This window comes from Pteronotus mesoamericanus, unplaced genomic scaffold (genome assembly GCF_021234165.1).
Source record: "Pteronotus mesoamericanus isolate MK-2021 breed Mesoamerican mustached bat unplaced genomic scaffold, CSHL_Meso_final contig_105, whole genome shotgun sequence".
Lineage (NCBI taxonomy): Eukaryota > Metazoa > Chordata > Mammalia > Chiroptera > Mormoopidae > Pteronotus > Pteronotus mesoamericanus.
Genome location: NW_026555006.1, coordinates 3833142 through 3855510, shown reverse-complemented (window position 1 = coordinate 3855510; position 22369 = coordinate 3833142). Strand labels below are relative to the sequence as shown.

General features: G+C 42.3%; 1 protein-coding gene across 1 annotated transcript in view; it reads left to right on the top strand.

Moving 5' to 3' along the window:
- RAB3B (RAB3B, member RAS oncogene family) overlaps nt 1–17631 on the top strand; it is a 57527-nt gene extending 39896 nt beyond the window's left edge. Inside the window, exons 3-5 of the mRNA XM_054572986.1 lie at nt 1486–1604; nt 4683–4807; nt 15992–17631. Coding sequence (XP_054428961.1) covers nt 1486–1604; nt 4683–4807; nt 15992–16179 — 432 coding nt within the window. The 3' untranslated portion in view covers nt 16180–17631. The remainder of the gene's footprint in view (nt 1–1485; nt 1605–4682; nt 4808–15991) is intronic.
- The last annotated feature ends 4738 nt before the right edge of the window (nt 17632–22369 follow it).

The window sequence follows — 22369 nt, the reverse complement described above, 5'->3', positions numbered from 1 at the left end:
AGGCAGTATACTGTAATAGGTATAAGAGTCAGGCAGACTTGTTTTGAATCACAAATCTGACATTTAGTGGGCAATCTCTCTGAACTTCAGTTTTTCTCATTAGTAAAAGGGAGTAATAATATATGCCCTTCAGGGTTTTTCTAAAGTTTGTGTAACAGGTGTGGCATATGTGCAAATAATGGCATGCTATAATTATTATTGTTCCCATTATCATTATAGATAGTGTTCAGTAAGTGCTTGTGAATAAACTTTTTATTGATTGAGGTGTGTGCTTTGGATTTGGAATCAGATATCCTGGATTGAAGGCATAACTTTTGTCACCAGCTTTGAGACCTTAAGAGAGTTACCCTCTCTGTTTTTTTGCAGTCTCAACTATAATATGTAAATACTAATAACACCTACCTCACAGGGATTTGGTAACATTTAAATGAGCTAACATGTGAGGAAATGTTTTATACATGCTCAAGCATCACATATTCTAAAACGTGATGAAAAGGGGGAGATTGGCTTGTCCCTCACATAAGGACTGTGTAGACATTGGTGAAGCATTCCGTTGTACTCCAGTGACACTTTGCTGTTGGTCTTCCTTTGGCTAGTTTGCTTACATGTTTATTTTTCCAACTCAACTGTGAGCTGCTTGAAATAAAGAATTGTCTTAGGAATTTTTTTTTGGTAAAAATGTTTATTTCTCCTTATGTAAGAGTAATACATGCTTATTGCAGTGAAAATAAAAATACATCAAGAAAACAAAAGTCCTGGTAATTCTTGTCTCTCATACAGAGATAACTATTAACGTTTGATGTGTTTCTTTCCAAATTTCTTCTCTGCATATACACTTACAAAACTGGTATCATATCACAAATACAAGCATTGTGCCATGTCATTAAATATTCTTACAAAAATAAACATATAAAAATGTTTATATTTTAACCATTCTCCTATTGTTGAATATGTAAGTTGATACTTTTTCACTGTCTAAATAAAGTGGTAACAAACATTTTTGTGGTTAGGTATTTGTCTGACTAACTGATTTTGTAGGAAAACATTGTAGGAAAAAAAATTCCAGATCAAAGGGTGCAAATATTTTTAATGCTCTTGAGACTTCCAAATTGATTTCCAGAAAGATTGAACCAAGTTCTACTCCCATGAGCAGGTGCAAAGTTGCACATTTCATTATATCCTCATCTATAATATAAATTATAATTAAAAATAAAGTTAAAACCTTTTTATTTAATAAATATCCATTTAGATTTCTTCCATGAATTGTTTATTCGTCTTGCCCATTTTTCTATTGGGATTTTAATTATATTCTTATTCGTTTCTCTGAGGTTTTAAAAACCATTTTATCCTACTCACCAAGTATAATACAGGACACATATACAGGACACATAATAGGTGCTTCTATTAGTCATTGTTTTGGGGACTAAAAAGTTAGGGACACAAACTAACTTTCTAGGAAGCTGACTCTTTCCTTTTCCCACCCAGGACACAGCTGGGCAGGAGCGGTACCGGACCATCACTACAGCCTATTACCGTGGGGCCATGGGCTTCATTCTGATGTATGATATTACCAACGAGGAGTCCTTCAATGCTGTCCAAGATTGGTATGAGATTCATTCATTCATTCATTCATTCATCAAACTATTCAAGAAAATCTGAAGTGTGCTGTGGGCTAGAGAAATCTGGATAATCAGATTGGCTCCTGTCCTCAAGGAATTCATGGATGAGAGGAGAAGACAGATAAGTAAGCAGGCAATGAAAATATCTTTGACAGGTGCAGTGATGATGAGAGTCACCAGGGCTGTGGGAACCCACTGGAGGGCTCTGACCCAGCTTGCAGAGTCAGGGAAGGTGTCCTGGAGTTGCTGACACACATGCTGCATGTTGTAAGATGAACAGGAGTTTGCCAGAGAGGTGAATAGATTAGAATATTTCAAGAAAAAAAATAGAGATGTGCAAAGACAAGAAGGTAGGTAAGAGGATAGAAAGAGCAGAGGTCATGAAGGATTTTGTGTGCTAGGGTAAGGAGTTTGGATTTTATCCCACAGATGACAACATTTGATCAGGGAACCAACAGGTTCAGATTAATGTTTTAGAAAGATCGTTCTGGCCATAATAGTGAGTGAATCCACAAACTACTTCCCTACAAAGTTTATCCCTGAGCTAGGTTAGGGGTCCAAGAGTACATCCACATCAAGTTCGTAAAGATCCAATTCACAATAGAAATCAGCACAGCTCCCCAGTGGTACAACTTCTGAGCAATGCATCTTTCTTCCTGGAGCATAAATTGCAGGGAGAAAGGAGCATGAGGTGAAGGACAGGTGAGAGGGAGGGGCCAGGACCCTGTGCCCCTATCAGTGGGAAGGATGAAGATGGGGGAGTGTGGAGCATCTGTGCTGTGGCTCTTTTTCGGAATCTGAGAGGCTGAGCAGGCTGGGCACACAGGAGCAGTGCTGGTCAGCGCTAAGCTTTTCTCCTGCTCTCTTTTGCCAACAGCTGCCCTTTGAGGACTACCCATTTCCCAAGGAAAAGTTGTCATGACTATATGAAGCACTGTTTGTATCTTGGGGCCTTGATCTGAGAGTGACCTTGCAGGCTGCCTGCTGCACCTCCCTGTTCTAAACAGCATTGCAGGGTGCCATCTGCATGTCTGTCATTCATGGTGGTCTGTGTTCTCCTTCTCAGCCTCTCAGTCATCTTCTTCCTCTCCTCTCTTTCCTTTAATAACTCCTCTCTACCTTCCTTCTTTCCCCTTCCTTTCTCTTTTCTTGTTATTCCCCTTTTTTCTCCTCCTTTTTTCCTTTCTTATTCTCTTTCTTCCCTTCAGCCATGGTTTTTCCCCTTCTCCCACATCCCTCCATGGAGTGATTAGCTCTTTAAGTGTCTCCACACTTCTTATTCCTTGTTGGCCTTGACCTCCTTCCTTTTCTCCATCAGTCTCTGTTCATTCAGCCTCAGGAACACAGTGGCTTTAACACCTGGTGACAATTCCTCCAAGAATAACCTGAGTTGCTAATTTGGGAGCTGAGAATGGATGGGGTGGGAAGAGGGAGGAAAATGACAGGAAGAGTTGCATGAGGAAATGTGGAGAATTGGCTCCAGTTCCTGCCTCGAGGCTGAAGGCCAAGTATATATCTCTCTCAAGCCTTGGCCTTTGAGTTTTGCCTCTGAGAAACTTGGTCCCAGCCTAGCCCCCACCTGCCATTAAAGCCCCAGAGCCCAGCATGGAACCTAGCTCTTTGTTGGCTCACAACAAAAGGTAGTTGACTGAATTCCATCCTTTGAAGGAATGGCTTTTCACCATTAAAGAAAGTTGGTGATGGGATCAGTTTTAGGAGCAGAGTCAGTAATGCGTCCAGGTTGTAGTTAAGATTGAGTTAGTCTAATGGTCAGTGTTAGGATAGGGTCATAATTTTAGATCTACTTCAGGATTAGCCATTTGTTATCTTATTCATTTATCAGATATTCACTGTCAACTTCTCTGTTCTCTTTGCTGGGAGCTGGCACCTCAAAGATGAATAAGTCTGTCCCTGCCCTCAAAGGAAGGACAGAAATCCAGCCAAATGTAACAGTAGTCACAGTAAATGTGTAGGGAAGGCAAAAGGGGAAGTAACCATTTCTACCCAATGGGGTGGTTGGGAACAGAGTCAGGCCCACCTCACACAAAGATATCTCCAAAATATAAGGGTCCTATTTTACTCCCTCTTTTAAAATTTTGTTTCTAATTATAGAATTAGAAATACTTTCTTTCAAAATTTGAAAAGTACAGGAAACTATTTTTTAAATTTTATTTTATTAATTAATTTATTTTTAGAGAGAGGGGAAGGGAGGGAGAAAGAAAGGGAGAGAAACATCAATGTGTGAGAAATACATCAGTCGGTTGCCTCTTGCATGCCTCCAACTGGGAGCCTGGCCTATAACCCAGGCATGTGCCCTGACTGGGAATTGAACCAGCAGCCCGTTGGTTCACAGGCTGGCATTCAATCCACTGAGCCACACCAGCCAGGGCAGGAAACTATTTTTTTAAAAGTTTCATAATCGTTGTATATGAAAGAAAGCACTGCTGACATTTTGGTTTCTACAAGTAATCATGATTTAAGGTTTATGATTCACAGAGGAGGAGGGAGAGGCTAGCTGGGCCCAGAAAAATCTCCCCACAGCAAACTGGGCTTAGCCTTGGGCCCTGGAGGATGAATTAGTGTGGGAAAGGAATTCCCTATGCAGGCAAAGGCATAAGCCATGAAAGAGAATTTGGGGAATGGGTGAGAAGGTTTGTAAAGTGTGAGGAAAGGCAATGAGCTTAGACAGGAAGTGAATGGTCTTTAACGCCTAACTGAGGGAACTAGACTTCAGTGCATGGGTAGTGGGAGAGAGAAAGCTCTTAAAGAATATGGTCAGATAGATGTTTTAGAAAGAGCTCTCTGCTTGGTAAGAAGAAGGATAGGCAGATGCATTAGAAGAAGGTTCCAAAGAACTAGGGGAAGTTTGCAGTCAGGACTCAGGGATCAGTACCTGTGATAGCCAGCAGGGGCAGGTACCTGTCTCTGTCCTCGGCTGACTTAATTGACATAACTTGGGTGTTGCTCTTCCCATGGAAGAGAATTGGTTTCTTCACACTTCACAGAGTCCTCTTCAGTCTAGGGGGGTGTCATTAGTGTGGTCCTCTCTCTGTCACTATTTAGGGCTACTCAGATCAAGACCTACTCCTGGGACAATGCACAGGTTATCCTGGTGGGAAACAAGTGTGACATGGAAGAAGAAAGGGTTGTTCCCGCTGAGAAGGGCCGGCTCCTCGCAGAGCAGCTTGGTATGTACACAACACATGGGTGTTCGTGTGTGTGTGTGCCGGGATAGTGACACTGTGGGGGCGGGGGTGGTTTGTGATTGTGAAGTATGTACATATGTGCTCTCTAAGTATTGTTTTATATTTGTGTGATGTTCATATAGCTTTGTGCCATGTAATTCATTATTTGTTACGGTGAATATATAAAGAAAACACAATTATGAACTTTTTAAAAATTAGTTCCTTCCACAAAAGATGTGAAATGTTTTTAAAAATTATTATAATACACTTAAAAAAAAACCAAATAAGTGAGAAAATTGGAGCAAAGGAAAAGCAAAGGTATGAGGAAAATAAGAGGAAGCCAGGGGTGAGATAAGTATGTATATTGTAAATTCTTGGGCATGCGCAAGAGTTGGGCCAAAATACCAGCTTTTAGCTTCCTAGCAACCATTGGAAAGAAGGAAACATAACCAGTTACATGGTTTAGAGATGGTTCTTAAGTAAAAAACAAACCCATTTTTCCAGAGAAGCACTGCTCTTCATTGGCAACTGTAGAGCAGACTCTATTTGTGGTGTATGACAATGTCCTCAATATCAAACAACCTTGTAGTAACTATAACACTGAACATCACAGGTTGTTTCTTACACTTTCTCTCAATGTAAACTGATCCTTTCTCACCAAAACACATTTCACAACAAAAGTTATTGTATGAAGGGATGAAACAACGTGGCTTAAGTTTGCAGCTCAGTATTGCTCTGACTTTTCCCAAAGTTAAAGCATCTTGATTCTTGTGTTCCATTGGGACCCAGGTGCCTTAGGTGTGTCTCAGTGACCCCACAGCAGGACCTCTGCCTACCCTTGCTTAACATAGCAGCTTTTTCTTTTCTTTTCCGTATTGGGGTTCAGTGTAAGAGTGACTTAGGGAAATCTCCCTCTAGAAGAATGGATGTACTGCTTAGCTTTTAGCCAATCTCTGTAAGAAGTTCTCCCAACCTAGGTGGTGTAAGTTTTCAGAAGTATGGAGTTTACAGTTATACTCTCTGACAATTTCTGAAGTACAGGTATTTGGTCTGGTATGTGAGTAAACTGTATAATATACAAGTGTGTTGTAATATGTTTGTATTATGTGAGTTGTGTCTTGTATATATTTGTATTACATGTATTGCAAGTACATGTGTGTTGGAGGAGGTATCCTATACTTTTCTCCTATCCCCTATTCCCCAGGGTTTTCTGGAGAAGAAATTAGCAAACTGTAGGTAAATAATAAATGGGAGGTTGCATCATTTTGGGTCATGCTGTTCACGTACCATCACAGAGGTTCTTGGGCTCCAGAAAGTGCCTCCACCCATCTGTGGTTCACAGAACAGTGAGCATGTGGCGAAGCCCACACCTGGGTGATCTCAGGCTATCTCTTTATGTCTTCAATCTGCTGTCCCCAGGGGAACACCCAGCACTCTCCCTGGGCTGGCTATGCCCCATTTGTTTGGAATGCTCTCTTCCACGCCCCATCTCCTACCTTCATTCATCCAGTGAACCTCCCACTCAGCTTTCAGAACAATTCAAGCTTCACACCTTCTGTGCATGAAACCTTTCCTGGCTGCGTAGAGTTCTTTGTGTCCGCACTTCATGTACCCCATACAGGCAGCAGTCAGTCACAGTGCCCATCACACTGAGGTGCACTTGTTTTCTTGTCCATCTCCCAAAAGCTCCATGAGGACAGGAAATGAGTCTTGTTTATATTTGAACCCACAGCGCCTAGCATATGGCCTGATACTGAGTGGATACTGCAAAAATATGTTTTGATTAAATTTTTATTAAGTATTTGGCTACCTCATCTTACTTCAATCCAATTAAGACTTCCTGAGTACCTACTCTATGCCAGGTACTGTGCAGTGAAATAGGATATTGTGAAAGGCAGAAACGGTGATACCCCAAGTGATCAGTGTTGTGATAGAGGGACCTGCCAGGGGTTGTGGGAACACAGCTGGGGTCAGAGAACATGATGCCCAAGCTGAGTCCTAAAGACAAGTAGGAGCAGCCAAGTGAGGAAGAGAGGCAGGACATTCTAAGTGGTGGGAATAACACTGGTAAAGGCAAGGAAGAGCACTTGGTGTTCAGGGAGCCATAAATCATGAGATTGTGTGAGCCTCGAGTAGTGTTTCCCAAAGAGGGAGACCTATGACACTAGAAGTGTGCAAGATGATTTTATGTAACGTTTTGATGTGTATTAGAAGAAATATAATCAGCATGTCAAGCCCTTAGAGTTAAACAAGAGTAAATTTTAAAAAGATGAGTTAGTTTTATATTAGGGAAAAATATAGCTAGCATGCCAAGTCCTTATGACTAAGATTTTTAAAAACCAAGTTGGTTAAATATTGATTAGCTGTTTACCATATGCATGGCACTATTCTAAGTGTTTTATGGTATTATTCATTTAATTCAATCCTCCTAGAACCCTCTGAGACAAATACTTTTCTTATCTCCAAGTTACTATTTTTCTTAACAGATGAGAAAACTGAGGCATGAAGAAGTTGAGTAACTTGCTTAAGGTCACACAGTCAGGAATAGGTAGAGTTAGAATTTGAACCCAAGCAGTAGTTTGGTTGAGGGCCTAACCACTTAGCCACACTACAGGGCAAATATGGTAATAATGGGTGATATATTTCAAGTCAGGCTTTATATGAAATACTTTGTATTATCTCATTTAATGCTCACTATAACCCTTCAAAGTAGGCACTATACAGTATGTCCAATACTCTGAAAATGAAGTTTAGAGATTAAGTAACTTTCACAAGATTACACAGTTAAAAAGTAGTGGAATCAGTATAGATCTATCAATTTTATGTAGAAACACAGATGGAAGTGAGAGTAATTCTTAGTTAGAGGTTTGGGAAAGCCCTTGAAGAGGGCCTTATTAACAAATTAGTCAGATTTGGGCAGTAAGCCAGCCCTGCCCTACTCAACTTCCTGAGCTTTCCTCTATTGCTTACCTGAACTTACTTACTCACTTGTCTCTATCTCTTGCTAGACCTCGAGAGCCCTAAAGTTATGTCTAACTTGTTTAATTATTCCAAGCACCCAGAACAAGTTTTTTGTTTCCCCTTTTTTTTATGGTTTTTCAGGTTTTTTTCCAAATCCTAGTTAATAAAACAAAATTTATTAACTCATGTAGCTGGGAAGTTCTTTAGACCCAGGATTCAATTGCACTCTATAGTTCTCAGCTTTGCTTACCCCTTCAGCTTCCTCCTGTAGCCAAATTCTGCATGGGGGGTAAGATGGATGATGGCAGCTCCAGATTCATATCTGCCCAACTCCTGCAGAAAGAGCGTCTCTCCCCCAGCCACCATATATTAATCTCAGAGAAGAATATGATTGGTTACCTGTGAGTCACATGCCTATCCCAATGGCTAGGGGAGGCAAGTATTATAGTCCTCCAATAACTGTTTAAACTAGGGCTTCCCTAAAGGAAGGTATAGTGGACAGATAAAAGTAGCATAAGTTACCAGTACTGTGAAGAAAGTGAAAAAGAGTCAAGATCTCCTGAGAAAGTAACACAAGCTGAGAATTAAGGATGAGAAAAGTTAGCCAGGTAAAGGGTGGATATGTAGGGTGAGGGGATGGTGGGGGGGAAGGGAGTGTTCTACAACAAGAATAGGCCTAATGTGGGGTAGAGCTTGAAACACTCATGAGAGTGAAAGAAGGCCACATCACAGGGACTAAACAATCAAGGGGGAAATTGTGTGAGATGAGAGTGAAGGAATAGGTAGAGACCAGATCACAGGATCTTGTGGACCATGTTGAGAATTTTGCAAGGAACTGGTTAGATCTGGAAACAGTGAGGCAATATGCTCAGCTCTTCTCACCACCACCTAGTCCTATCCCTCTGCTGTGTCAGCTATTAAGTAAGTTTCAGTGGTCTGCTTGTAAGTGCTGTAGTGCTACTTTCTACTTTATGAGATGCCTCTTCAGGATTTTCTTTTTCTTTAGCTTTTCTCAGCTTACTCAGCCAAGACTATTGATATGGCCAGCAACTAGCAATTATTAAAGCTGTAAGTGAGTAGCAATAGGTCCTGATAAAAGTGCCGGGACATGAGTGAGGCTATAAAGATGCTGAGGAAAGTGCATCTTTGGGAGGTCGGAAGAGTTTGAGCGACTCCTATTCCAGGAAGCATGGCATTTTTGGGCCTCTGACTCCCTCTGACCTTCAGAAAGGGGTTTTTTTGTCCCTTCCTGGCATTTGATGGGGAATGGGTCTGGCTAGAGCCCAGGGATGGTAGTAACTAATAAAAGGTAAATGCATGAACCACAAGGGAAGAAGAGACCCATTTAAAATGTGGTTTTGAAATATACATACACTCACTCCAGCAAAGTGCAGTAGGAAAAAACATCAGACTAGAAGTGAGGAGACTGAAGATTTTACCCTGCTTTTGCCACTAGTTTACTGTGTGACCTTGAGCATCTCGTTTCCTGTCTGTGGATGCCCTTTGGTAAACAGGGCATATGGATTAGTTGTCTGGAAAGATCTGTTTGGCTCTATTCCTCTTTGATCCTGTGATTTCAATTCCCCATTCATCACTCAGACCCCTCAGACCCTTATACGCTGCCTTCCTTGTTTTTAGGCACTTGTTCAGTGTTTTTGGATTGGGATGAATTATTGAAACATTGCATCACTGAGCCTGGTTACAGAAATAAAGACCTAGTTCGCATTGATAAAAACTGACTTTGCAGCAGTTCCCAATGCACTTTAGCAGCTTAGCAGCAATTCTTTTGTAACTCTCACTCTCATTCATAACCTGGAAGGTGACATTATCATCAGCTCCATTATACTGATGAAGAAGCTGAGTCCAGACCACTTGTGTTTTCTTGTATACAAAGAGCGATGCCACACTTCTGTGTATTTATTTTTATTTATTTTACAAAAGATTATGTAACTTTTCTGAGCTGTAGAGGTGGTAGGTGGCAGGCCCAGTACTACTCAAACTCAGCGTTTGGACTTAAAATCCTAAGGCTCCTATTTTATCATCCAGTGGTGTTTTCTCAAAAACCTTCCATAGTTTCTCTTCAAATTTCCATCCTCAGTTACAATGTTAGTGAGGTTTCTTTAGGTTACCTTCCAGTAATACATAATTCAAGTCAGAAGCTTTTATAATAAATTTTTTTTTCACTTACATTACATGCAACTGCAAGTTAGCTGCAACTCTGTTCCAACTTCTTACTCTGGGATCTAATCTGGGATGGAAAAACCACACAAAGGCTCTTCTTAAAGTTTATGGTAAGACTTGGAATAGCCACATCCATTGGCCAAAAAAAATCATGGAAGTGGGGAGATACATTCCTCCCACAAGGAGGCACTGCAAGCCACTTGACAATCTGTCTGGATGTAAAATCCTCTGCAGGGAGGGCAGTGAATAGTCTGCCACAATCCCTGAACACGTCATGGACTATGAATGAGTTTCCTGTCTTCAAAATCATCATTGACTAGGGAAATAAAATAGAGAGATAATTTCAAAATCCTTTGGTTAGATGCCTCTGCTAGTCCTTAGCCTGTTTCCTATCATTCTTTACCCTTCACCTGCTCTGTCTCACTCCTGCAACCCCCTCTGGGTGTTTACCTTTTCAGGCTATGTTTCCTAGGCTCCTGTGACAGTGGCTTCTCACTGGGTCAGCCAAGGAGAGACACTGACAGGTGATGGGGAAAAGGGAGAAACCTGGATATCCATGTACCCCCCCGACCCCCCCAACAACCTCCAGCCCCTTAGCCAGCTTCTCCAGTAGAGGCTGCTCTTCTTCTCTGAGTCCTGCTCCCAAGGTTCTAGCTTCCTTTGGCCCCAGTAATAGTTTTTTTTGGTTTGGTTCTTTTTTTTTTTTGCTGTTGATAATCTCTGGGTTTCCTCACTATTCTATTTGGCCTCTAGTTCTTCTATCACCTATATAATCAATTCCCTCTGGATTAAATATTAAGAATAGTTCCAATTTTCCTGTCGGGATCTGACAAACAATTGGGTAAGATGTCATGGCATTACAGGGGAGAGGTATACATTGTATGTTCTGAGTGGTGGAGGTTGGCTGGGGAGAGAAAAGGAAAGCTCTCTAGAATCAGTGATTCCACAGATGAGTAAAAAAGATAATTACAAGTAGGAGCTAGAGAGTCATAGCCTGAGCAATGACACAAAATAACAAAGTGTTAATGTTTCTGGAACATGGTGTGACCCAGGAAGATGAGGCTGGGTCATGGGTGTTAAGCCAATGAGTCTAGCTATTACATTAATCAGACCTCTTGCAGTTCCACTGACACAAATCCAAATAAAAATAGCTCAGATTATAAAAACAGGGGCATAGCTGAAACAAAATGGAAGAAAAGGTTGCTGAAATGAGATGGCCAAGAAATTAAGAAGCCAGGATGTTGGATGGATTGTGCACATGAAACCCAAAGCTCCTGAGAATAAGAACAACACTGGATAGAAAAGAAGACAGCGAGGCCCTTGCCAAAATCATCAGTGACCAGAGGGGTATGAGTTGAAGATTGACACACGATGGAGATGAAGAGGCATCAGAGCAGAATGGAGAAGGGGTCTGAACATATAAGTGAAGGAGCAATGTTCTGGGGCAGTGTCAGGATGGAGAGGTGTATTTAGTAGATTGCAAGTTTCTAAATAGAACCCTGAAGTCAAATTCAGAAGTAGGCTATGTGGATACAGTTTGTGGTTTTGTGGCTCTGTGACAGCTGCCTATGGACTGGATGTTTAAATATGATTATTTTGGGGTGGAGGGAATCATATAAGATTCAGTTAAGAATTGGGACCTATTAAAGACAGCAAAAATCCCATTGTCGTGGAGTCAATTAGAAGGAGAAAAGGGCTGGGGGCTAGTCTAATAAATTGGTTGTCATCTTCATGACATCACTAGATTTTCAGCTCCTGAGAATCCTTATTAATGAACCTGAGGAAAAGGTTACCATCTGGGCCTACTAATGAAGAACCTTCTAGGAGACTGGCAGTAATTAGTTGGGGGTGAATTTGGAGTTCTGCCAGCAGAAGAACTGGCTAGGCCCATGAGCTGATTACTTGAATCAGAGTCCTTATACCTTGGGTACCTTTGAGATGACAGTGGAGACATGTCCTTGGCATGACACATGAGCTCTCCATGTTTGGCCAATTACTACCTCATCTCTACTCTATACTTGAGCTTTCTACTCTACACTGGATCTTAGTCAAAATGCTGAGAAGTGGTGAGCTTCCTACTCCAGTGACAACAAACTGCAATGGTCATTTGAGCATGTACCACGGTGCTCTGTGTGTGTGTGTGTGTGTGTGTGTGTGTATGTGTTTAGAGAGAGGAGAAGGGAGGGAAATAAGAGAAGAGAAACATCAATGTGAGAGAGAAATATCAATCAGTTGCCTCTCATACATGCCCCAACCGTGAGACTGAACCTCCAACCTAGGCATGTGCCCTGACCAGCAACCTGTCACTTTGCAGGACGACACCCAGCCAACTGAGCCACACCTGGTCAGGGCACCAAGGCTGTGTTTTGCCCCATTATCTGTGCTCATACTTTTTCTCCTGTGTGGTGTGCTGCCCATGCATGTGCCCACACATCCACTCACAATCATGTCTTTATCTAGCTGGTATTTTCTTAGGAACCAGCTAAGAAGCCTTCCTGGGCCCCCAGGTTCATTTAGGTACCTCCTCTGTCCCTTGACAATCCCCAGACTTCACACTATCCCAGCATTTATCACTATAGTATTGTCACTGTGTCTCTCCTGCACCAGACAAGAAGTTCCTCAAGGGTAGGAACCGTGCCTGATTTACCTCAATGTCCCCGATGCCCAGAATAGGATCTGCCATGCCCATTGAGCTGAGTTCTTATGACCCCGACTGTCCACATCCCCTCACCCACACCCTCCATGCTCATCCCCACCTCCTTCATTCTGTTCATTCAACCAGTACTCACCAAGCACCTACCGTAGCTGGCGCAGAGGCTCAGATGAATAACATGGTCCCTGCTTGGGAGCTCCTTGTCAAATGGACTTTCCCATGCAGGGTAAAATGTGCTTTGGCAGAGGGAAGCACAGAGGAGAATGAAGAGGCCCTCTCTAAGCTAGTCCTGAAGAATGAGAAGTTAGGCAGGTAAAGAGTTTTGTTCAGTACTGGCCCTAAAGGTTTCCATTCCCACTACCTTCTGTAAGCTTCTTCCCCTCTCCTCCACTAAGCATTCCCCTGGTTTTCTCTCCCTGAGTTAGAAATGTGGTCTAAATAGTATGTTCTGTCACTGTTCCAACTGAGAGCAAGACAAGGGGGCATAAGGGATATGGCCCTGGCTCATACCCCACCTCTAAGCTTTGGTTTCCCTATCTGTAAATTATTAGTGCTAAGCCAGCCCTCTCACAAGGTTGTTTTAAAATTGTATTTGTGAACCATTATGGATTCTGCACATGTGAAGACTGACACTAGGGTTAGTGGGTCTCTTCTCCACAATTAGATTTGGTCTTTCTTTGTCCCTGGCACTCAACATAGACCTGGTACAAAGTCAATGTTCAGTAAAGACCTGGTTTATTAATTGACAATGAATGATGAAGAAAATGAAGGTTTCCCCAAAAGTCCTAGGAGATGATGCAGGGGCACAGAAGCTGGGACTAAGGTGGGATGGAAATATAAGGGAAAGAGAATTGCCAGGTATCTATCACACATGCCAATCACTTCACATACAATTGTGTGTTAAATTCTCATTGCCACCCTATGAGGTATGTAATATTTACCCCATTCTATAGGTGAGAAAACAGGCTGAGAGAGATGAGGCAACTTGCCCACAGTTGCACAGTTGGTAGTTGACTGAGGCTATATTCAAATCAAGGCTGCCTAACTTTTGGACCTCTTCCCATTGCCCACCTGCACAATGTGGTGTATTCTCCCCTCAGTGCCAATTCTTCAGAAGGCACGTGTGCCCCTAGCCTTGACCTGTATCCTCATATTCATCTAAACTGATGGTTTAGGCCTATTTACTTCTTTATCTATTTGTCCCTTTCCTAGGCAAGCAACACTCCCACCACCTCCCCTAACACTGTCACTTATAACGAACCAGTCAAAGGCCAGAGAGTCAATTTTTGTGATACTCAGTAAGGAAAAGCTACACGCTGAAGGGTCTCTGAAGCTGACTAGGTTTCTACGGCCTGGGAATAATAAGCCAGGAGCTGCCTCTTTCTCCATCACATACTGCAATTAGCCAGTACTTCTGCAGCTTGTCTTTCTTAGGTTGGAAAATGGGCCACAGGAGGAGCTGTCACCGGGACGTGGGCTGGCAGGAGTCGTGAGTGCCTTCAAACTGGGGTGGCTGCGGGGAGAGGAGCCTTGTTTGTACCTGGAAGCGTCAGCCTCTTTGTGGATACTAGGGAGACCGAGGGAGGAGGAAAGGGACCCTCCTTCTTTATGGGAAAAGATGAAAAAGAGGGAGATGAGAGAAGCAGATGAAAGGAGAAGAGCAGAAAGAAACTGTCATTGTAACAGGCAACTTTTGTGTAGTAGTTTATCCATGACCTCACTCAATCTTCCCAACTGCTCTCAGCAGGAAGACAGCGTTATTATTCCTGTTGAACAAATGGGGAGTCTGAGACTCAGAGAGGTTAAGTGATTCAGAAAGATGAAGTGACTTACCCAGAATAAGACACTTTGGTAGTCAGATAAAAGCAAAGGAGGCCAAAGATACTTGTAAAGGAAGAAAAAGATGATTGGGCAGGGTGGGGAGAAGGAAGTTTAGTGAAATGGAGAAAGAAGAAAAAATAGGAGGCTGGGCTCTGTATGGACTTGGGAGTCAGCCAAACCCAGATCTAACCCCAATTTCCACTAATAAAACCATGTAACCTTATACAAATTATATAATCTCTTGGAGCCTTTGTTTTCTCATTCATAAATTGGAAAAGATTATATCTACACAACAGGCTGCTGTGCAGATTAGGATGATATTTATAAAGCTCCTAGCATAGAATCTGGCATATAGTAGGTGCTCAATAAATATTAGAGACGCCCAAAGAAAGAGTGCAAGGAACATGAGGGAAATAGAATAGCTAAAATGAAAAAAAGGGAAGAAAGAAGTTTTTGAGGAGAAATAAAGATAGACTTGGAAGGAAGGGAAAGAGGAAAACAGACAAAAGGGGAAGGAGGAGGCTAGGGCAGGGAATGATGGAGAAAGCAGCTTATGCTTCCAAGGGCTGCCACCAACCTGGCCAAGATTCCTCAATTGGAAACTAGCTGCTTTGTCTGCATTGGGAGGGCCTTTCTTGTGTTCCCTAGGACAACCAAGTTCTGTTTATTGTCACAGAAAGTGTCATTAAGGATCTCAAGGTACAAAACAGACAAGAATGTCTCATGCTTTAGGTGCAGTTTTCCCTGGGCCTTTTTGGGGGTCTGTGAGGGGAGGGAGATATTTGGGGAATTCAGGAAGGAGAAACCCCACTGAGTGGAGATAAGCCATTGTGTTTGTGGGTAGAAAGGGCAAATAGAGCTTTGCTTTTTCACTGTGGATCTTGGGGTGTCTCCCAGAGCCTACACTAGTGCTGGCCAGGCTAGGGTGAATGGGAGGCAGGGGAAAGAGGAGGGAAAGTCCTGGCCAAGAAGGCCAAAGCCTGGGCTTCTCATACTGGTACCTCTGCTTATCTTGGGCAAGTGAGCTTATTTCTCTAAGCCACAGCATCTGCATTAGTGAAATGGGGAAAGTCTTCCTGGGCCCTCTCCTCCCTGGGAGTGACATGAAGATCAAATGATATATTGGATAGGATAAATGCTTTGGAAACTGAAATACTGTACACATATAATGAAGTATCCATTCTATTAGAAAATACATCTAATGACTCACCTCTGTGTCAGGCAAAGGGCTATATACTTTATATTCATTATCTTGTTTAGTCCATTAATACTTCTATGAGGTAGGTAAAATTATCCCTATTTATAAAACAGGACATTGATTCATGAAGAGATAAGGTGACTTTCTGGGGGATTACACAGTGGGTCAGTGGTAGAGTCAGGATCTGTCTGATTCTAAAACTGGTGCAGGTAATCCCTGCTCTGTACCATCTCCTTGAAGCAGAATTCTCTGCTCATGGATTTGGGTCTCCTTGTTTAACCCCTGAGCACTCTCTGTATTAATCCAGAGTCTTCTGGCCAGGGGCCATGAAAGGAAGGGAAAAATCCTTAGCTGTATCTCTCTCTCTCTTCAGGGTTTGACTTCTTTGAAGCCAGTGCCAAGGAGAATATCAGCGTGAGGCAGGCCTTTGAGCGCCTGGTGGATGCCATTTGCGACAAGATGTCTGATTCGCTGGACACGGACCCCTCCGTGCTGGGTGCCTCCAAGAACACCCGTCTCTCGGACACCCCACCACTGCTGCAGCAGAGCTGCTCATGCTAGGCAAGGCGCACCCTCCTGATCTCCCCTCATTGTGGCCCCCACACCCACTCTGCTTCCCTTGTCACACTCTGTCCATCCCCAGCCCCAAGCCAGCTGTGTTGCTGCTGTTCTTGGCCTGCAGCGGAGGTGGAGGCATGCTCCAGGGCTTCTCTGCAGATGGCCCCACTTACAGACACTCAGCGCTAGACTAACAGCCAGGTTGCAAAAAGGGTGGAGATTCACTTTACAAAAAAAAAGATTCCATTTTACAGAGGGGATTCACAACGGGGACTTGGAAAGCGACTCTCTTAGATTTCCTTCATTTACCAAAATTTGACACACATATGCTTTTCAGGGCCTAGCCAACCATATAAAGAGAGGCCCACCTGCCCAGCTAATCCTGTTAAAGAAAAGCTCCCCCTACACAACATGCTTGTTTCATATCAGGCTCCCCTGTGGAGCTTCCTCACATTGCAAGTGAAGCTTCGGCTCTCAAAGTCCTAAGTCTGTCACCACGGATGCCCACGGGGCCTGGGCAGTTGCTGTGGTGACAGGCCAGAGCTAATCTCCAGAGAGAGGGAGCTCTCTAATGATACTGAAGGAGCAAAGGCTGAGTCAGAAACACACGTAAAAGGAAAAGATTATTACCTGCAAAATGTCAAAGGTTCCTGCTATATGAAAGAGCAAGGCAGGGAGCTCAAGACAAAGAGAAAGAGAAACAGGCAAGATAGAGAAACAGGTCATAAATTTCTGATTTTGCTGATTTTGTTGGTTCTGAATCTTTCCAGCTGGTTCTAAACTATGGGAACTCGAAGAAATTGGTCATTGGTTCTTAAATTCCCCAAATCTGAAAAATTTGGAGTTGGTAGGGTCCCAAATTTGATCTGGTCTAACTAGTTAATTCCATTCCTATCTCTGATAGGTAAGTGGCTGTCAGGACTCATGACCAAAAATCTCTTCCTCTGAGGCACATGTTCGGGCAGAGATGGGAGCTCATTGTTCACACCATCTTTGGGCAGCTATCATAATCTGGTTTTTCCTTGTTTTAAGCTGAAATCTGTCACCTAGATATTCTTCCTTTTCTCACTCAATTTGTACTAGCACTGCTGTCAGAGGCCTCACAGAGTCTGCTCCCTCTGTCCCATGACACCCTTAGGTGACTTGAGAACAGAAACCATGATCCCTGGGATGTGCCCTTTTGCTAAGTCAAATAGCTCTGATTCCTTCTGCCAGTGTTCACAGGGTCTTCTCCCCATCCTGCCCTTTCTCCCAGCCCATCTTTCAATCACTCCTGAGTAGTCTAACTGGGAAATGTGATTCAAAGCAGAATAAATCTAAGGAGGGGCATGACCCTGAAAAACTGGGAAAATTAAATCCAAATGTATCAATCCCAACCTCATATTCTCCTGGGAGTAAAACCTTAGTTTTTACCAAAAAGCAGATGTGAAACAACTCCTGGAGGAAACTGCTTAATTAAACACCAACCCCCCCCACCCCCCATAAAAAAAAAAAACCCTACAAAATACGAAAAACCCTCTGGACACTAGAGATAAACTGAACAGATCAACTCATGATGCAAGCTTGTTTGTGGACACTGCACATGTTTTGATTTTTAGCTGAAACAATGACGTGGAACTAAGTGATGATTTCTGAAAATCCCGTCTTGCAACTCTGGACTGAATCTGCAGTTTTCCCCTGCACTAATATGCCATCTCAAAAGTCAGTGAAGGAGTGGGGAGAGTCTCTCCCAAGCTCCATTTTAAATGCAGCTCATTGTTCTAGGAAAGTACATTAACTAGCAACAGGTTCAAGGACTATATAAAAAGGCCCTCCAGAGTCAGCCCTATGGAGATGGTGCTTTCTCTGATGCAGCGCAGAGGACAGAACTTCGGTCTTGGAATCATGAGACCTAGACTCTCCCTTAAATCAAGTGTGATGCTTGACCAGTTATTCCTCATCTCTGATTCTTGATTTTTCACTTATAAAATGAGGGGGGTTATTTGGATAATCTTTAACGTCCTTTCTGGCACTAATAACTCTGTGACTCTTTTTCACCTTCATGATTTCAGTTGATCTGCATAATAAACCCGAGACATGAGGATTATCACCCCAATGTCATCGCAGCTAACACTGATGTCATGCTTACTCTGTACTAGGCATTATTCCAAGCACTTTACATGTATTAACTCATTTATCTTCCCAACATTTTCGTGAGGGGGCACTATAATCAACCTCATTTAAAGGTAAGGAAACTAAGGTACAAAGAGATTCTCTAGCTTTCCTAAAGTCATATAATGAGTAAATGATAGAAAATGGATTCAAATCCAGCCAGTAGGCTCCAAGGTTTGTGCTCATCACCACATTCTGTACTACATTTCTTATAGATAAGCTATGATCCAAAGAAGTTAAAGGATTTGGCCAAGATCACAAACCTAGCAAGTGTTGGAGCCATGTTAGGAGTCAGTACCAAGGCCAACAGATTTCAAGTCCACTAGAGGAAAGACTTACATCTCTAATCTGTTAACAAATTGCTCAATGATTCTGTCTCTTATGCAACCAGATCCCATGAAGCTGAGCAAAAAATGCCCAGTGCTTCTCTGCACCTGTCTTAGTCAGGCAATTCTTATGTAGCTCTCCAGCAGTGCTTTGAGCAGCCTGCCTGCTCCAGCAATGGAGCCTTTTAGGGAAGTGACGATCAGATTCTCTGACAATGGAAGAACATGGTCTCCTCACATGGCAGTAGTTCTGGCTGTGCTTTTTACACTGTCAAGTCCCATACAAGTCAGGGAGAATTACTATTTTTCTGGGTAGTAACATCCATCTACCCTAGTACTAGGAATTCAGACTGAGATCCTCATGACCCCAGGATATTTTAGTACATGTATCAAACAATCTTTTCTCTCCTACTGAATATCCTGGCAAAGATTGAAAATTTTATTTTAAAACTGTCAAATTCTATAAAACTCAGGAGCTAGTTCAAGGGAGCAAGCATCTTTACAACAGAGGGAATCAAGAGTTAAATGTAATAGTAGCAAACGCTTTTACTGGTGACAGGCAAATAGACCTGCTTATTAGATGGCAATTCTCCAGACCTGCTCTGTGACCTCGTTTCTGCTAAGTGGAAGGCAGCAGCTTCCAGCTGATTGCAGCGCAATGTTCATCAATCACAGTAATAGCACAGTTAGCCACCAAGGCTCAAGCTGCATGATATGTGTTAGTGGCAACTTGTCCCAGTTTTCATCTTGTTTAACAATCCAAATAAAAGAATTAAAAAAAAAAACCCTCTTGACCTCTAAAGAAACAAAAGTAGGCCAAAAGTGCAATGCAGTATTGTAGCTATTTATAGAATGTTTTAAATGCATGTGTACCTGTAAATACAAAGTTATTCGTGATTTATCATTGTCTCCTCAGTCTGTAGCATTATTAACTTCTAGAAGCAGCAGGGGGGGTAGAGTGTACTGAATGGTCACGGGCTTGTCGAATATTAGATATGGAAGGAAACTTGGAGAAAATCTTGTCCATACTCCTTGTTTTATAAAAAGGAAGGCTGAGGTCCAGCGAGAGGGAGGAAATGTCCTAAGGTCACTCTGAGAGTACATTTACAATGGAGCCAGGAGTAGGTCTTAGATCACCTCTGGGGAAAAATTCACCTGTTCTATATATATATATTATGGGCCTGGTACTGTGAAATATTAACATAAATACAGATGAAAACAAATGATCCTTGCCTGTACGGTACCTAATGGCGGTGTTTCTAAGATATTATCCCAATTTGGCAGGCAAGGAAACAGAGCCTTGGAAAAGTTAACATGCCTAAGTCACCCACTTGGATCATTTGAACCCATTCCTGTCTGACCTATGTTCTTTCAACTTTCCTCTTCAGCTTCTCTCCGATGGAGGATATATGGGGTGATGGTAATGACACACTCTCAAGGACTCTCAGAATTAATTAAATAACCTTGGTTGAGACATTGGTTTCACAACTACTTTCTGACTGCAGCCTTGTAACATCCACAGAACATGAACATCCTCCAGACCTGACTCCCATTCACATCCCCTGCTCCTGCCCCAAAGCTCTTTCCCTGGGTATCAAGTTTCCTAGCGCCTTGAAGAATGTTTGTTTGCCAACAGTTCAGGATAATTGAGAAGGAATTACAGCTACCAGTGTCCTGGGATCTCAATGATTTTAGATTTCCCATCCCAAACCTACACCTGATTACCTACACAGCTAGTATATCAAACAGAAGCCTGTGATGAGAGTATGTGAAAGAGACAGGCCCATGAGTTACAAATGCTGTCAGGTGATGCTTTTGAAGGCCTGGATCCCTAATGTAAAGTAAGCAAAACATTATACGTAAAGTATTCATACAACAAATTTGTGTCTACTATGTGGCGGTATACAACTGGTGACAAATCAGACATAGTCCTTGCCTTCATGAAAGGTATAGTCTAGTATAGCAATTTTCAACTGGTGTGCTGCAAGAATTTTGAAAACATGCAATACCTGACTATTTAGCCAGGGCCACTGACCCTTTTCCTTTAGATTATCAGATGACAACAGCTAACACAACAATAACCATCTGGTGTGAATGAATCAAAATTATACACATTTTTTGTGTGTGTCAGATTGGCAAAAATATATTTTTTGGTGTGCCACAGGATTTTAGTATTAGTTTATGTTCCATGAGATGAGAAATGTTGAAAATCGCTGGTCTAGTAGCTTGTTGTCTAGACATTGTAAAGTAACCATCCCAATGTACTTAAACAGTGCTCCGAAGAAAAGGTGCATCATTCTATGGGAACACATAATTGGGAAACCTGAGTCACCTTTGTGGCACTGTTTCAGGGGCCCGAAAAAGACTCCACTGCACCCGAATGCCCCCACTATCCATTGGCTGTTGCTTTAATTCCTCAATTAAGCTTTCATATATTAGTTCAAACCTTTGATGGCTGATTAAGTATAAATCCTCCCAAAAGAGTAAGGATGAAAAAAGAAACATCTGAACTGTGAAAAATTTTTAGGCCACTTGGTTCACAGTTAATTGTCTTCCGAGGAACATAGAAAACCATTCCAAAACTTAGTGACTTAAAACAACAAACATTGTTCTTCATGGTTCTGTGGGTCAGCTGGGTGGATCTTGCTGAGACTGGATGGTCTAGAATGGCCTCATTCACATGTCTTTGTGCCCAGATGAGATGACTAGGGTGGTTGAGGCCTCTGTCCATGTGGTCTCATCCTTCAGAAAGCTGCCCAGATTTGTTCACATGGCGGTGGAAGTGTTCCCAGCAGCAAGAGAGGGTGAGCTAAATTGCAGAATCACTTTTCAAGCTTTTGCTTGTATCATTTTTGCTAATGTCCCACTGACTAACACAAGTCACATATCCAAGCCCATTTTTAAGGAGTGGAGAAATAGATGCCATCTTTTGATGGCAAGAGCTGTAAAATACTGTGGCTACTTTTTCAATCTACCAAAGAAAGCACCCCTATAGTCATCTGAACTAAGTTTGGTAAATGTCCCTGGGTCTTAAAACCTGGCTCTAAAGCTATCTCCCGAAGACAAATGTCAAAATGGTCTAGAGCAGGGCAGTCTCATCATTTCTTTAATTGGTCAAAGGGTCCACTTATGACAAATCAAGACAAATCTGGATAGAGAAGTTTTGGTTTTTGTTTAGCAGTCTATTTGGCTACTTTTTAGTCACCCCCTGAGGGATGAACCTGGCTTCTCATTCTGTGGTATTCACCATAATAATGGTTATGATTCCCATTGAAGTTTCTGGCTGGAAGCCCAGCAGAGGGGTTCAGTATATGTAGAAAAGATGGCTCAGAGAATAGCTGGGCCCTCTGCTGTAGCTACACTCTCTTCCTTGGCAAGTTCATCAGGTCCTGAAGTTTTAGATGCCAAGTCTCATGCAATGACATGCATGTACAAGTGCCTAATGGAGCTCTCCATGTCTCAAACTTAATATGTCCACATCAGAACTCTTGATTCTGTCCCAAATTCACTTCAACCTTAATCTTCACAGAAACCTAGGTGTTATTCTTAATTCCTTATTTTTCTCTTTTTCTTAGTGTTTACATATAACCCAGCAGCAGGCCCTGTGATTCTCTTTCTAAAATAGATCTCAAGTCTGGCCACTTTTCACCATTTCCATTTTATTGATCTTGGTCCAACCTACTATTGTTTCTGCCTTAGAGAGCTACCACAGTGCT